Consider the following 17,463-nt stretch of genomic DNA (forward strand, 5'->3'; position numbering starts at 1 on the left):
CAGCTGGCTGACAGCAGATCTGGGGACTTAGCTTCCATAATCATGTGAGCCAATTCCTTATAATAATAATTTTTAAAAATAATAATAGTAAATAATAAATATTACTATTATTTATAATAATAAATCTTATATTCTAATAATATATCTCCTATTGGAGAACGCTAAGGGATGGAACAATTAGGTTTCTAGATAAAGGTCAGACTTTGAGTTAGGGGACAGGTAGCTAGGGTTCCAAGTCCCTTACATCCCTGGATGTTCCTTCTTCTCTTGTTTCTAGTCTTTGAAGCTAAGTTTGGGCCAATACCCATATCAGATAAACAAATTCTAGACTCCTTGATGACAAGGTCAGTGTCAGTGTCTGCAGATGCAGGCCATGAATAGTCAAGGTTGGAAAATAAAAGTTGTCAGGGGGCCTCCCTGGTGGCGCAGTGGTTGAGAGTCCGCCTGCCGATGCAGGGGATACGGGTTCGTGCCCCGGTCTGGGAGGATCCCATATGCCGCGGAGCGGCTGGGCCCGTGAGCCATGGCTGCTGGGCCTGCGCGTCCGGAGCCTGTGCTCCGCAACGGGAGAGGCCACAGCAGTGAAAGGCCCGCGTACCGCAAAAAAAAAAAAAAAAAAAAAAAAAAAAAAAGTTGGCAGGAAGGACTGTACTTTATTGGAACCAAACCAAGAACGTCAACGATCTTAGTCTTGAGCAATTCTTGATCCTGGAGTTCATCCAAGTTCTCCTTGGACTCTTGCATCCTACCTGCCCACCATCCATCCCCAGTAAAATCAGCAGATGTTAATGATGGAATTTGGAGATGCTGAAATGATTCCCACGGTGGTGAGGAAGATCCTAAATGTTTTACAAAAAAATAAAAATAAAAAGTATTATCTAAGGGAAGGAGCCAAAGTGCTCAGACACCAGTTGGCAGCCAGGGAGTGTGTGAAATCAGAACAATCAGGAGGGAAAAGTGCTTTGTAGTAATTTTTTTCAAAGCTGGTTCCAGAGCTCCTTCCTCTTAGGAGAGAACTGTCTATGTTTAGAACCAAGGAGAGTCTTACATTTAGAGTTTTCTGTAGGTGTGGACTGTGAGTCCCTGAGGGACTGGTCTGCAAAGAGACAGTGGGATGACGAGATAATAGGGCATTGAGCGGGGAGGTGCCTGAGAGCAGAGAGAAGAAGAGAATGAGGAGAGGGAGGCAGACACGTGCCTGGATGCTGGAGAATGTGCAGGTAGGTGGCTGATCAGAGATTTGGGGATTTTGAGAATGGGAACATCTAATATTAAATTCTAAATCATTTGAAATGCTCATGCAATTTCTTACCTGAAAGCTTTGGTAAAATATTCGGTTTACACAGTCTAGCCGTAGTATTTTGGGGGATTGATGGATTCGGGTGTTTATTAGGAGGGGTGATATGGTGCAGAAAGAAGAAAAAGTATGTCTGGTATTTTTGCCGTAAGTACTTTTGCTGCGTAACTAATTGACCATAAGACAGGTTTGTTGTAAAAGATAAAATAAGGAAAAATAAAAGAGGGGCATTAAAAAGGACATAATGAAACATGAAAAATGGGTAACAAAAATTAAAAAGACTTTATTGCAAAATACAAAATATTTGAATACATTTGAAATGTGTGTAAATTCATGGCAATACTGTGCAAATAACTGATTTTATTTTGCATGTTGTATCTAAGCACTTGTCTTCCAAGTCTTTCATTCATAGTATTTTATACTATTTATTTATTTATTTTGTTTGCTTGTTGACTTGTCGCCTCATTTGGCATCACACTTCTTCTATTTTGATAAAATTCTTCATTAAGAGAGGCATCAGCTTCCAAATACTAGGATGCAAGTTTGTACCTGAGCTTTGTATCACATTGGGAAAGCTGTTTGTTCTTAGCAGGTTGTCACATGTCCACTGATAGACGTTCCAAAGTTTTATGGAAGGTGTGGGTTCAACACTACACCTTCAAATCACTGAAAGATTTGCAAACTGATACATTATCATTTTCTAGTACAGCATTCACTCTGGCTTTACACTCTTTTTTTTTTTTTTTTTTGGCATTACTCGGGCCTCTCACTGTTGTGGCCTCTTCCGTTGCAGAGCACAGGCTCCGGATGCGCAGGCTCAGTGGCCATGGCTCACGGGCCCAGCCACTTCGCAGATGTGGGATCTTCCCGGACCCGGGCACGAACCCGTGTCCCCTGCATTGGCAGGCGGACTCTCAACCACTGCGCCACCAGGGAAGCCCTGGCTTTACACTCTCTTAATCACACTTCCAGTAAGTTTTATCACCGTCTTTTCTACCAAGTCCATGTAAGTAGTTATCATCTACTATTTTAAGACTGCCCTGCTACTCATCACTGTGTAGACTATCATGAGGGCTAAGATTAATGGAATGTAAAAATTGGAGTCCTATGTCCACTAAGAAATGAAACCAAACTGTCAACCACTTAAAACCAAACTGTCAACCAGTTATCTTTTACGGCAAGATTGCCTTATGGCCAAGTAGTTACAAGGCAAAAATGTTTGCAGCAAAGATGTTTATGGCAAAGATGCTTACAGCAGAAGTACCTAGAACTGAAAAAAAGAACCTGCAGAATAGAGGAATGATTTGTAAAATGAACCAATTTAGTGGAAGTGGGAGCTAGGTTGTAGCTGAACTTGAGGCTCCCCGAGAATCTCCAAAGAGATTGGGGGCAGTGCTGTGCTTCCCTTCATTCAGGGCATTTGAGAAACTGTCACTTGAATCTTAGAAGTCAAGGTGATGCCACCTTGTCATGAATAGAAGACATCAATTCTCAAATAGAGAATAATTGTTCTGACCAGACAAAATGAAACGTCCCTGAAGAAATTATGGAAGTAGTGGCAGTCCTGTTCATTTATTCATTCATCAAACACTGGCACACCATTTTGCGTCAAGCCCCTTAATGTGTGCTGAAAATATGGACATTGTCCCTGCCCTCAAGGAGCTTTACATTTGGGTTGTGAAGGCAAGGGGACCTGACCTGTTTTGAGCTCCTCCTAAGTGTAGACAGTAGGCTTTGTATTTTACGTGCACTGTCTTTCTAAAATTCTCCCAACAGCTTTATGAGTAAGTAACTATTATCACCAAATAGACAGGTAAGCTGAGGCTCAGAGATGTTAGGGAATTTGATTCAGCTAATCCATAATGAACTCTGTGTTTGAACACAGGATTATCTGACTCTAAATTTGGAGGAGGGGTCCTTATTTTGGTCAGTGGCACTGGAAAATTGGTAGTAAGGAGTTCAGACTTGATAATGTGATTTGAAAAGTATTCCCCATATTTGTCCTGAGTCCTACCCAATCTGCTGTTGTGCCCATCAGCTTATCTGCTATCAGAGCTTTTCAACTGGGTTAACCATTACTTTCCTCCTCATCTCCTCTTTTAGAACCTTAACACCAACTCAGCAAGGCTCTGTCACCTGATCATGGATGAATTTGCTAGCATGAGGGTTTTGGGTGCCTGCTGCAGGGGCAGAGGAGAGACTGGGAGCCCAGGAGGTTGATGCTACAGAAACATGGAAAAAGATGTTGTTCTTCTTTGTCTGGTACAAAGACTTTGTACCAGAGTCTTTGGTACACAGACTCTGTTTTTTGATGCAAGTTAGAACCATCTACCATAATTAGCAAAGGGCAGTAACATGAGCCTTTTAAATGAGTCCTGTGCCCAGGCTACAAGGAGGAAAGGAGAGATTCATTATGTTGTTTCATAAGCATAAATACAACTAATTAAGTGAAGGTGAAATCTCTACCATCTATATGATGTTTATTTAAAATGATTTGCTCAAGACATGCCCAGAATCCTTCTCTTTAGGAAGGTAGCTAGGAGCTGGATGGAGACAATTTGGGCATTTGAGGAGCAGGAACAAATCGGACTGGTAAGCTGAGAAACCACCTGAGCCAGGAGTTGGCTGTGACCAGTGGATGGACATCTGCTGTTTTTGTCTGTTCAGCACATCCTTGGGGAGATGTTCTTCTTCCACTCTGACCATGTGATTGGGATGGGGCTGCCAATCACAGTTTCTTACCCGATCACCTGGCCACAGGGGTTGGTACATGATCCAGACTCAGCCAATTATAGTACCTTGTTTGCCTGGCCCCAGTGATAGGTCCAGGGCTGGGCATGTGACCCAAGCTTGCTTGTTGGAGCCATTTCTTTTGGCAATGAGAACAAAGGACATAGATCTTTTTCTGTTGTGCAGCTTAAAGGATAAGAAGGAGGGACTTCTAGGGCCTTTTTTCTCTATCACATGGCATCAGCTGTCTGTAGGGGAAAATGGAATCAAACTGGGAGCAGCAGAAATGGAGGAAAAGGGGACCAAGAGTATTGAGGATCCAGTTCCCATTCTTGAGTCTCCTAGAGAGGCTCTCATTCTTGTCCTTTGCATTTTAATTTTGTTCTTTTCTGCAATTTCATGAGTCAATAGATTCTCTTCCTGATTAAACTTGTTTGAGTTGGGCTACTGTTACTTCCAAGTGAAAGAACCCTGACTAATGTAGATAAGAACATCAAAAAATCATATTTTGAGAACATTTTCTTGTAAGGAGCTGGCACCTTACATGTTCTGTATTGAGTGCTTGGTTGAAACTTGAACCATGTAGGTTGGGGCAGCATGCAGCTTCCCAGCAGAGAAGGAGATCAGACCAACTAAATATGGAGGCACAGGATCAAGAGTGTCCAACACTTGACCTCAGGCCAGCCATACCTCCTTTGGGCACCAATTCTAAAACTCCACCCTTTTGACTTTCCAAGACCAGGTAAGGGGTGAATTAGTCTTAGTTTGGTCTCATTCTCAGAGATCCAGTCTAGAACTCAACTCGCAGCACCCTGGCAGCCAGGTTTCCAACCAACCCCACCAAAGGTCCAGCTACTTCTATGAGAGGTAAGAGTTTTAAAGCATGGTTGTCTACATACCTACCCCCTGGAGACACCAAAGGGACTGGCTGAGGAGGAGAGAGGGAGACACTGCTAAGACAATTTCTACTCCCACTTCAACTGCACCAGCCCTCCCAGCCCCCGATTTCTTTCATTTTGTTTTATTCTATTATTTTAAATTGAAATATTTAGTTGATGTACAATATCATGTAAATTTCAGGTGTACTACATAATAATTTGATATTTGCATACATTATGAAATGACCACCAAGCTAATTCTAGTAACCATCTGTCCCCATAAAAATTGAACACAGTATTATTGACCATATTCTTTGTGCTGTATATTACATTCCCGTGACTTATTTATTATATAACTGGAGGTTTGTATCTCTTAATCCCCTTCACCTATTTCCCCCGCCCCCCGCTTCCTTCTTCCTTCTGGCAACCACTGTTGTCCTCTGCCAGCCCCAATTCCCCCCCCCCCCTTATTTTTTGGCTGCGCCACACGGCATGCGGGATCCTTGTTCCCTGACCAGGGACGGATATTGTGGCTCCTGCAGTGGAAGCATGGAATCCTAACCACTGGACCCCAGGTCTTTTTTATATAATATGGGGGTTTAATGCACAATTTTGTTTGGAAATGGGTTCCCTTAAAATAAAACCTTTAAAACCATTAATCTGACGAACTTAATCCAACCACTACTATTCTCTGAACAAAAGGTGACATGTGACATGTCAAATAAATCAGTAGGAAAGAAATTCCAACCAACTCTTTCATAAAAAAAGGCCCAGAAACATCCTTACTGAAGGGGAAAAAATGACTATTTACTTTACAATAACCCATGTTTTGCCAAATATTATCAATCAAATGTTGGATGTAAAGATAGCATCTTGGACAAATGATCCCATGCCCATATGTTAATTAAGAAATATGGCTTGATTCGCTTGTTCATTCACTAAATACTCACTGAGTGCCCATACCTTGGGCTTACTGTGCTAAGTGCTGGGAACACTGGGTGAACAAGATCTTTGATCTTTCCTCCCATGGAGATTTTGGAAGTTTATCCTTCCCTTGCAAGAAAACCCCCTTTTTTTTGGAGGACTTATCTTTGAGCAAAGGAGGGGGAGATTGACTATAAGATCCAACTGGAAAAAAGGTTTGGGCACTATACCTGGGGTCCAACCATCCTTCCAAACACAGAGTCACTTACCTTCTCTAACCAACTTTGTTCCAGCTCTAAAGTCCCATCTGGGTCTCGGTGCCAATCTTTGCCTTTAGGATTCTGAAGGATGATTTAAAGGCATGTCTGTGACCCAGCACCTGGGCACTCTCAATCCTTGGTTATGGCCGTCAGGAGTCACTATAAATTTCGTAATGAGGCCAACCAAAGGATGGAGAACCAGTCCTCCTAATGAGTTGTGAAAGTCTCACTGTGGGATAGGAAACCTTGGTTCTACTTCTGACCATGATGCTCATATCTTGGTAGCTTCACCCATCTGAGTCTCTGTATCTTTACCGATGGGATGAAGGGGCTGAAACTTGGACTTTCCCGGAGGACTATCTGAGTTTCCATATCTGGATGAATTAGTTAAGGTAAGGCTAGCTGCTGTAATAGATAAATTCTTGGTGGCATAACATAATGCATGCTTCTTTCTTTTCACATCATAGTCAAATAGGGGTGGTCTTCTATGTCACCATCTGGGGCCCAGCTCCTCCCATATTGTGTCTCTGCCCTCTTTTAAGTTAGGGGCTGTGTGAAGCTTCCAAGAAGAGCAGCAGAATAGACAAATTTATGAATGCCCCAAATCAAGATGATTTAAAACACTTGAGCTGGTAAATGGGGGGAGAGAGAGAGAGAGAGAGAAAGAAAGAAAGAGAGAGAGAGAGAGAGAGAGAGAAAGAGAGAGAGAGAGTGAGAAAGAGAGAGAGAGCTCTCTGGGGAGTTTTACGGGCCAGGTCTAAGAAGTGTCTTACATCCATTCCACTCACATGCCATTGGCCAGGAGTTGGTCACATGACCACACCTGAGAGCAAGGAAGTCTGGGAAATGCAGTCTAGCTGTGTAGTGAAGAGAAAAGGAAAACAGGTTGCTACACAACCGGCCAGTTGGGTATAGAAAACGCTTGCCACTTTAGATGGCAGTCCTCCTCACTATCCTCTACTTAACAAAGGGATTTAAAACCAAACACTTCTACCTTAACCAGGGGTATCATTTACAGGAGGGTGTTGCAATAATCTGGTTGGGAGATGACAGCAGGCTTGATTAGGGAGTGTGTGCACACATCAGGTTTTCCCAGGAGAGATGGTCTCAGCACGAGGACCGTGCAGAGGAGGGGGGCGAATACAGAATTGCATGAAGATGCAGTTTATCACTGAAAAGACATACACCCACTGTTGCATAAAGACAGTATTTTTTTTAATTTTAAAATTCTGCATCTGAAAACACAGTATGACAGAAAGCGTCTATATACACCTGCAGTATTTTTGGTATGATACAGTATTCAATACATCCACTGTTTTCTGCAAAAAATTTTGCTTTGTCAGACAGAAACAAACTCCCCTAGACAAAAAAATACAGCTAAGGCACAATTTTGTTGTTGTTTTTCTGCTAAATGAAAAGACAGAAAAGGTGCAAAAATGGGCGGGTAGTGCAATTGTTTCTGAGAATCACATTCTACTGCGAGGAAAAGCATTCGGATGATTGGAAATTTGATTACTGGTCAATTTCAGATAGTTCAGTATCTCTTAAAATACTCCTTTAAATAAATAGCAAAATATCTACATCTTTCAGTGTGTGCCTTTCGAATTCTCTTTTTTTTAACTTTATTTACAGTCTCTTTTTTAAAAATCAATACATTACAAAATATTTCTGTACAGTTTTATGCGTATTATGATCTATAACAAAATAGTTATTTTTTAAAAACTATATCACCACATGTCTTTGAAAAACAATGAGGGGGACGGTAATAACTTATTGTGAGGCCTCTAAAAAAAATACCCAAACGTCTTTGACAACATAATAATAAAAAAAAAAAAAAAAAAAAAAAGACAAAGGACGACAAAGACGATTGCGCTCAATTCCAGTGAATTTCCTATGAAAACCCTGGGGTTGTCTTTGGCCTCCATCAGCCCTGGAGCTATGGCAGGGAAATGGGTGGGATTCTGAAAGTAGGGAGAGTGTGATCCCTTTGAGAACGTGACCCATCCGCTGGGACTATTTAATGCTATCAATTTCCAGGCAGGAAGGATGAAGAGATAAATTGAGAAACTCTCCTGATTTACCCGTGAATGAAGTACCTAAAGTCACCAAGTTTTTTGGGGCGGGGGGAGGGCTAGAAAGCCCACGTCGGCAGCCCATCGCAGTGGCGATATGCCCTAGGAGAGTGCTTCGGGAGCTGGCTGAGGTTTAGATGAGCACCCAAGCCTTCATTTTACCCATAGGAAAAACAGAAGAATATTTTTCTTCAAGACGACACAGAGAAGCCATTTCTATCACATCTGCAAGCTACAGCTTGGCAGCCCCTGGCTTAGGAGGTTGCCCTGAGAGCTTCAAGATGCTCTTTCTTCTCGGGTGTTGGTGGAAATGGGAGGGGGAGGGTGGTTAGCTTTCCCAACATAATTTTAAGGCCTCATTTCAAAAAGGAGAAACCTACGGCTTTTGGGGGTGGGGGAAGGGAAGGATAGGGAGGCAAACGAGGGGTGGAGAGGCTGGAGCTGGGAACGGAGGTGGCGAGGTGCAGAACCTGCTTTCCTGCGGGGTGTGTAGGCAGAGGCGGCTGGAGTGCCCCCGGCCAAGGGGAGGGGGAGAGAGGGCTGCTTTCTCGCTGCCTGGGGCTTGGCAAGGCCAGAACCCATGACAACGTGAGGGGCAGACACGGGGGGCACGTGAAAGCCCTCCTAGGTCTCAAGAGGGGTCTGTACAGTATCTTGTTTGCCAGGTAAAAAAAAGTAATACTTCTGAGAGAGCGAGAGAGAAAGAAAGAGAAAGACAGAATTTGCATAGATTATGCATTTAGCTCCAGCAGAGTTTGGACACCTTTATCCCCCACCCCCACCCCCCACCCCCGTAAACTTCTCAGCAGACACATGAGGTAGCGCCTGTGGTTGACCCATGGGCATAGTAAGGTAAGTGAGGCAGAAACACAGAGGACCTCCCGTGAGCGCGGCTTCTGAAGATGTTTCCGGACATGTGGCAAGATGGCTGCTAAAACCTGGGATCTGGAGAGAGCCGGGCTGTTAGACACGCCAACCCCTCCTCCTGAAACACATCCTGGACCTCTCTGCCTGGTAGGATGGAATTCCGGAAGGTGGGGACCAGGCCAATGTGGACCTCCATACGTCTAAGGGGCAGCTCTTGGGGTCTGCAAATTCCGTGCCATCTTCCCTTCAGTACAAACTGTCTTGAGACCAGGAGAGCTGAACATGCCAGTTATGAGACACTTCTCCTCTGAGGGACCATTTCTTTGGGACGGGAATGACTAGTAAGAGGTCCCCATTCCCTTCGGAGCTCGACATAAGCTGTTAGCGTTTTGCCCCTTCCTAGTGGTGCCTTTTTCCTCCCCCACCGGGACAAGCCTAGCTTCCTTTCAAACCACGTCTCCAGAGAGCAGAGGCTGCCGGCAGTGTACAGGCTGAACTGTGAGGTTTCTCTTTGCCTACACTCTGGAAAGAAAAAAATGCCAACATTTCAAAACCATATTTCCTATAAAAATGTGGATTTCTGGCTTCCCTTACCAAATTAGATGATTCTGCTGCACTGTGCCCGTATCCTCACATGCAACTCAGGCTGGAGCTGAGCTGCAGCTGTAGTTTTTTGTCTGTGTCATGTGCACGCTGCAGACTACAGTACCCACCACTCCCTAATGTCTTACACCAACTGCATCACTCATCTATGCTAGTGTACTGGACCCTATAGCCACTTGTAACCCCTGCCAGAGGGTGTGGCTTCGATCTGGTGGGTATTTGCCAACAGCTGTTTCTAGCACAGCCCCCTTGGGTGCTGCTGGAGGAGCGTGTCCTGAGTCCCCAGCGAACTTGGCTACGAAAGGGATCTTTGCTCAGCCCCCACCCAGCAGCTACCGCCCTCCTTCCCTCTGCACTCCCTCGGCAAAGAGATCAAGGTTCCAGCCAGCGTCCTCCTAGCACCTGCAAACTGGAGAACCGGAAGGAAGCATGGTCCCCCCCAGTCCCGGCATGTGCCCAGAGCAGCTGTAATCTGCCCTTTTGGTGGGGGGCGTGCTCATTCCTTGTCAACTCCACTGGCATTTTGAAAGTTAAACTAACAATGGCAAATGAAGTCGGAATGACTCCTGATGAGATCAGAATGGCCTTTCTCCAAAGGGAGGAGCATGTGCACTTCTGAGAACATGGGGGTCCTAGGAACTGCTCATGCTCTCCTTGGAGACAGACCGCCTTGCACATGGCCGGGGAAGTGGGACTCAGAAAGGCTGCCTGCCTCCTGAGCATGGTTTCCACCTGAATGTCACAGGGGTGAATGGGAAATTGGACAGAGTCTTGCAGCTTATTCAATGAGTCCTTCTCCCCCAAGCCCACGTCCCACCTCTAAGCCCTCCTGAAGTCCGAGGACCTGGTCAGTGACTCAGCCCACCGTCACTCTGCTTCTTTAATAGGATTTCCAGAGACCACATTCTCAGGTTTTGAAACCCTCAGGCAGCCACAGCTCAAGGTTGCCTGACCAATGGCCTCTAACTAATAAATCATCCTCAGGTAGATTATAAGAATGACTTAAACTATTTCCCCTGGGAAAACATCACCTTTGCTCAAATCATCCTGGGCTTTGTTTGAAATTCTCCCTTTTTTCCTTAAAGCCAAATGTAACATCTTCAAAGTGATTCTCTGGTTCAAAAACAGAAGTTGCTGAGGAACATCCCATGAGGCCCCTCAGCTTCCCAGTCTCCTGGCAGTGAGTAGGGAATGGGGTCTGGGCCGGGGGGGTGGGGGCCGTCCCCAGAGGAAGCCAGCTCTGCCATTTCTCCACGTGTTCCCAGATGGAACAGGAGTCAGCAATGTCAGGGTGCAGGTGGGGCCCCGTCGAGGACTCTGCAGGCTCATGGGTGCGCAGGGACATGCCAGGGCAGAGCCCCCAAAACCATCACAAATGACACACAGGGCCCTACTGGCGAGGAGGGTGAAAGGGCGGCTCCCCGGGCAGCTTCCACAGGCTCAGGGAGGCCCTGGCCAGAGGCAGAGGCTGGGGGCAGAAAGCGGATGTGACACGGGCCTCTTGGCTCCCACAGAACTTGCAAACCCATGTGGAGCTCATGGGGGCTTTCTGAGAAAGCCACGCCGAGGTCCCTGGAAACAGTGGGCCAGCTCCTGGGCTCTCCTGGCTGGGTCTGACCCCCTACCATCTTCCTAAAATAGATCTCTTTTCCTCCAGGGCGTGGAGGGAGCCTGCTTTCCCTCACACGGAGGCCCACGGTTAGACTGGCCGCGGGAGGGCAGCGATGGAGGAAGCGGGGACGCCCCAGGCTCTGCAGCCGGCACAGCCTCCCTCCGCAAGTGGCTGGCTTGCCGCGTCCCTGTGCCAGGGGGCGGGTGGCAGGGATGTCTCAGGAATTCCAACACCCCCAGAGCCCGAGGGCTGAGTCACGCTAACACCCTGCAGGAGGAAGAGCGGGGCAGCCCTGTTCCCAAGGGCACCCCACTTGCGGCCATTGGATGATGCTGGTTGAGGCACCCTCCTCATGGTGTCCAAGTCCCCTGCTTCCCACTGAGGACACGGAAAACGCAGGGCAGACAGAGACAGAGATGATAGATAGATAGATAGATAGATAGATAAAGCAGCAGAGAGACAGAAAGAGACAGACATGAGGGGCTGGGGGATGAGAGGGGGAGGGAGTGGAAGGGCGGGGGGAGGGGGCCTTTTGTGAATAAAGGCAGCTTCAGTTAGTAAGATAACGTAATTGACAAGCTGCAAAAACAGCACCTACTAATTAGTCATTGACTAAAACATATAAATAATAAATATCTAAAGTGTCCCTTCTCTATATCCTCCATGGCCCATAGGACATTCTGCCTTGCTGGGCTGGGGGTGTGAGTAGGGGGCGACAGCTGACAGGTCACTGGGAGCAAACGGCGGTACCTTCAAACCCACGCTGGAGGGGAATCCACCAAGGACCAGCTCTCTGTGGGAAGGACTTTTCCAAGAGAACCCTGTCCTTGTGGGGAGGGTGGGATCAGCGGAGGACGGGGCCTCTGGGGAGGAGTCTCCGGATGAGCAGGGCAGCCCTCCGATGTACACATGGCAAGGAAACCCTTTGGGTTTCTAGTAACTCAAGCAATTTGAATAACACTGTTCTTTAGGTTTCAAACAACCAGATCCTCAAGCTTCCCACTTTTACACTGCATGTCAGATGGGCCTGTTGGCACCTTGGATAAGAAAGGGCATGAATTTGAAAACCAAATCTAAAATGCTTTTTCCTGGCCGTGAAAAGTCTGTTCCACGCGGTTTGGTCGCTCCCAGCAGCACCGAGTGTGCGATTCACAAATGTTCCAAACGCCTGACTTCAGAACAAAGGGCTCAGGCACGGGACAGGTATTGCTGTGCTGACCAGCTCGGGAGGTTTGCTCCCAAGGATCTCTACGAGTTTCATGGCCATGGTCCCCAAAGTTCCCTCTGTCAAGGCCCAGAGGGGTCATGGTCTTGGTCTCCTCGCCCATGCACGGCTGGGGGCTTGACCCTCACGCTCATGAGCTCCGCCCAATTTCTGCCTCCAGGGAGGGTGGCCTGGAGCCCAGGATGTCTGGCAGTCGCACTTTGGGTGGTCCTTGGCCATGGCACATCAGAAGGCTCTCCGGCTCATCTAGTTACTAGGGAGGACGGCTGAACCTGAGAAGGGCTGGTGGGAGGCCCTGCCAAGCCTGCTACCTCCCTGGGGACGGGCCCACGAGAGCGTGACTTTAACGTCCTGTCACTTCAGGGCTGGCACAAGGGTTTCCTGGCCCAGAGGAGCTGAAGGGCGGGGCTGGAGATCAAACCCACCCTCTGGGCAGTGCTTTTCAAACTAGGTTTTGCAGAGCCCTTGGGTTCTGAAGAGGTACCTTAGGAGACGCCCTTGGCAAGGGACTGCCGGGTGGGCTGAGCTTTGAGAAAGAATCTCACACTCGCAGCTTCAACCAGAGCAGCCTGGATTTCATCCTCACCCTGGACCTCCCTCCGCCTACGACTTAGTAAACAAAGCTCTGCTGCTCAAAATAAAAGTTTTGGAATCATTTGTCTGGGTGGGGTGTGGGGGGGTCAGGTCATTGAGGGGGAAGACAAGGAACCTGTAGCACTCGAGGATCAACCAGAAGAGGTAAGACCACCACGGTGCTGGGACTGAGCCATCCCCACCCCCGGGAGCCGGCCTGCTGGGTGCAGGTGGCTGGCAGAACCTGCTTCGGCCTCCAAACCTTCCCTCTCCGTCATTCGATGGCCAGGAGAGCCCCGCTCCCAAAAGGCACCCCCCGGGGGTGGGAGGCCAGGGTCCGGCGCCCACTGGCCCTCTGGCTGCTTCCCCTTTGAGATCCGCTGGGGCCCCCACGTGCCCAGTGCTACCTGAGCCGGCCGTCGGGTTTGACCGCGCCCAGCTCTGACTTGGGGTCAGGGCTGAAGGAGCTCCAGGCCGTCTGGCTGCAGGTCTGCATGACTGGGCAGACGGTGGGGCCTGTGGCACAGATGTCCATGGCGGTCCACATCCCGCCCACCAGCGAGTCCAGCCAGCGCTCCAGTGCGGTGCTGGCGGACGCGGCGTTCCTCCGAGCCTGCTCCACCTGGGCGGGGTTGATGGGCAGGCTGAGGACGGGGTTCAGGCTCTGAAAGCTCTGCTCCATGTAGGCGTTGCGGAGGGGCCCATTGTGCAGCCTCAATGCCTCCTCTGAAAGCCAAAGGGGACAATTACATCATTAGAAGAGCCATGGACCGGTCACCTACTACTGTGTGCTTGGCACTGTGCTGGGCACCACGTAGCACCATTCAGTTCATGGGACAATCTCACGAGGAAGTTCTTTTAGCACTCCCATTGAACAGACAAAGAAACTGAGCCTACGAGGACATTCCTTCAACAGGTATGAGCCCACTCTGTGCAGGGCATGGTCCATTCATTTATTCATTCAGCATGTATTTATGGAGCCCTTTCTATAGTCCAGACAATAATTTATTCAACACATATTTACAGAACATCTACATCTGCAAGGCATTCATTCATTTATTTATTTGATACAGATTTATTAAGTGCCAGGCTCTATTCTGTGGTGGAGCAAACCAGACAATGAAGGAGACTGCAATCCAGGGGAGGAAGAGTGATGACAAGAAAGAAAGAAACAAGTAAATAAATCAGGTCGTTCCAGAAAGTGGCAAGTGTCATGAAGGGAATAAATGGGGTGTGTTGAGTCGGAGCAGGGGCTTGATAAACTACGGCCCTTGGGCCAAATCTGGCCCACCACCTGTTGTTGTAAATAAAGTTTCATTGGAACACGGCTAGGCCCATTTGGATACATATTGTTTATGGCTGTTACCACAGCACAGCTGAGTAGCTGAGACAGAGATTGTATATGGCCCACAAAGCTGAAAAATTTGCTATCTAGCCCTTTACAATAAAAGCTTGTTGATTCCTGGGTTAGAGAGTGACAAGGGTGTTTATTTTAGTTGGGATGGCAGGGGAGACCTCTCTGAGGAGATGAGCTCTGAGCTGAGTGCTGATTCACGGGAAGGAAGAAGCCACATGCAGATCCTGGAGAAGGGAATTCCAGGCATTGGGAACAGAGGATGCAAAGCCTCATTAAGCATCTTTCCCCAAATCATACAGGTGATGAGAGTCGGAGCCAGGGTTTGAACCCGGGTCTGTGGACCTCAAAGCCTGGTGAGCAGCCCCGCTCTTGGCTGCTGAATGCCCACCATGAACTCTGTATAAGACATGGATCTCTGCTTCGGTCCAAGATGTGGGGCATGAATGGCTCACAGCAAGGAGTCCTGGAAACCACGAAGCTGGGACCAGAGTGGGGTGGGGTGGGAGGTCCAGCTGGCTCCCCAAACGGCTCTGCCTTGCTGAGCACCAGGGTCTCATGCCAGAGCTCGGGGACAGCAGTCAGGCTGTCTGGGTTTGAATCCCCACGTCCCACATACCAGGTGTGTGACTTCTTCCTCATCAATAAAATGGGTGGAGAACTAGTACCTTCCTCGTGGCTTTGTTTGTGATGATTAAATGTGCTGACTCATGTGAGGTGCTTAAAATGGTGCCTGGCATATTCTAAGTACTCAGGAAAGTTTAGCTAGGATTATTATTATTGGCATTATTAGTACACAATGCACACAAACACACGCACACACACACACACAACTATAGGGCTGATTTTATCATCCCTATTTTACAGATGAGGAAACGGAAGCAGCTATAGTTTAGAGACAGACCTGGAGTTAAATCCAGGGCTGGCTGACTCCAAAGCCCATTCTTGTCATTATGATACTCTACCAAGAGGCTCATACATCAGCAGGAAGCTAAAACAATGCTTTTGTTTTTTATTTTATTTTTCCATCTGGGAGCTAGTCTTTTGCAGACTTGGTTTCCCCATCTGCAAAATGGGGATACTCACCCTTCCAGCAATTAGACTCACAGGGCTGGCACGAGGCTCAGGTAGAAGTTCACGTGCTTTGTAAACAGTAAAGTAACGTATGAACAAGAGAGACAGTGACTGTTTCCCAGGGCTTAAAGATGGGGAAGCAGAAAGTCTAGACATTTGGGCTGAAGGAAAGAAGCTAGATGTTTCTAGTTTGAGGAAGTTCCCACTCATGGCTTGTTTCATTGCCAAACACAAGAATATATTTTTTTGAAAAGACTGGCTAATGATTCTGGTAGGTCGTGTTTTACCAAATCAGCTTTTGCTATAGCCAAGATCACTAGGATTAGAAGAAACCTCCTTATAAGACAATGCAGCATTCAGATGACAATGCTTCCTCTTTGCTTGATGGTGGCTGTCACCCTCGGAGACAACCAGGAGAGCCTGGATAATCAGCACGTTACTTTCTAATATGTGTGGTCCTGAGTGAGGAAGAAAGACCGTGTATATATGCCTGCCCTTCAAAAAGCAATGGGAGGGCTTCCCTGGTGGCGCAGTGGTTAAGAATCCACCTGCCAATGCAGGGCACACAGGTTCGAGCCCTGGTCCGGGGAGATCCCACATGCCACGGAGCAACTAAAGCCCGTGAGCCACAACTACTGAGCCTGCGTTCTAGAGCCCGTGAGCCACAACTACTGAAGCCCGCGAGCCTGGAGCCCGTGCTCCGCAACAAGAGAAGCCATCGCAATGAGAAGCCCGCCGACCACAACAAAGAGAAAGCCCATGCGCAGCAACGAAGACCCAATGCAGCCAAAAATAAATAAATAAGATAAATTTATAAAAAAAACAAAAAGCAATGAGAAAGCTAGTTGAATTAAAAATATGCTTTGACTTGCATGTACGAGAAAGGCATTCCTTCAGTTCCCAATGCCCCAGGAAGCTGGGGGGCTGGACTCTGGTCCGGAGGGGAACCGGTGGGAGAAAGCCGAGAAGCACGCCTGGAGCACATGTCCTGTCTTGCTATGCTTAGCAGAGCTTCTCTTTCTCGAGTTCCTTAAGAAGTCTAGCCCACCTCTCCCTGATGCCCACCAAAGGGTTTTCAGGAAAACATGTTTTTCTTTTCCTCTGTTCTCTTTGGAGCAGGTCCTGACTTCCCTACTAGAGCCTCTCAACGCCTTCATCTCTGCAGGGACTGCAGAGATGAGAAGCTGGGGACTGGGGAGACACCCAAACTGAGAAAAGGCAGGACATTCAAAGTGAAAAGAGGAGCTAACAAACATTTGAACGCTGGAAACCAAATACTGTGGTTGGTGCAGAAAACCCTTATGAAAAATGAGGTTAATGTGGGAAATGCTATTATAGCATCAGCCCACAATGCTCACCTCTATAATTAAATTTCCCTCAATTCCACCTCATCAGATTTCTTGAGATTACCAGGGATGCATCAATAGCAAATTACTCTTGATGAATCATTTTACAAATTGCATTGCTCCCACCTTCGTGTTCCTTGTCACCAGAATATCATTAACAGATAAAATTACTGATGACAGGGGGGCTGCTCCCAGTAGGGTCAAATGACCCTTGGCTCATCCTGGGCATGCGTGGGGAGAGCCTCGCTGTCCTCAGAAATTCCAGGAGAAAAGATCGGAAAAATCAGGACCCCATGAATGGCCCCGGGCTATTTTACTGAGGTAGGGATGGATTCAGGGTCACTCGTTTTCTGTCCGATTAGCTGTATGGGAAGCAAAGAGGAGACGGCCACTTCCATCCCTCTCCTCCACGTCTGGCTTTGGGAACCCTTAGAGATGCTAAGGATGTGAGCCTCATCAGTGGGACACTTGAGGACCCTAAGTGGGTGGGCTCTGGCCCCGCTAGTTCTGGAGGAGCTGTCTTTTGCCTGTTTCATGGGGGAGAGGAGAAGCAGACTTCCATTACCTGAAAACATGAGGTCCAAATCTTTCTGCTTGTTCAGCACAGAAACTTAGCAGAAATTCACAGAATTCACATCAACACTCCCT

General features: G+C 47.5%; 1 protein-coding gene across 1 annotated transcript in view; it reads right to left on the minus strand.

The window, feature by feature from the left end:
* Window positions 1–8,964: 8,964 nt before the first annotated feature.
* XYLT1 (xylosyltransferase 1) overlaps window positions 8,965–17,463 on the minus strand; it is a 301,015-nt gene continuing 292,516 nt past the window's right edge. The window contains exon 12 of the mRNA XM_060120268.1: window positions 8,965–13,767. Within this exon, the coding sequence (XP_059976251.1) occupies window positions 13,445–13,767 (323 nt within the window). The 3' untranslated portion in view covers window positions 8,965–13,444. The remainder of the gene's footprint in view (window positions 13,768–17,463) is intronic.

The sequence above is a fragment of the Mesoplodon densirostris genome, chromosome 16, assembly GCF_025265405.1.
Source record: "Mesoplodon densirostris isolate mMesDen1 chromosome 16, mMesDen1 primary haplotype, whole genome shotgun sequence".
In the NCBI taxonomy this organism is placed as follows: Eukaryota; Metazoa; Chordata; class Mammalia; order Artiodactyla; family Ziphiidae; genus Mesoplodon; species Mesoplodon densirostris.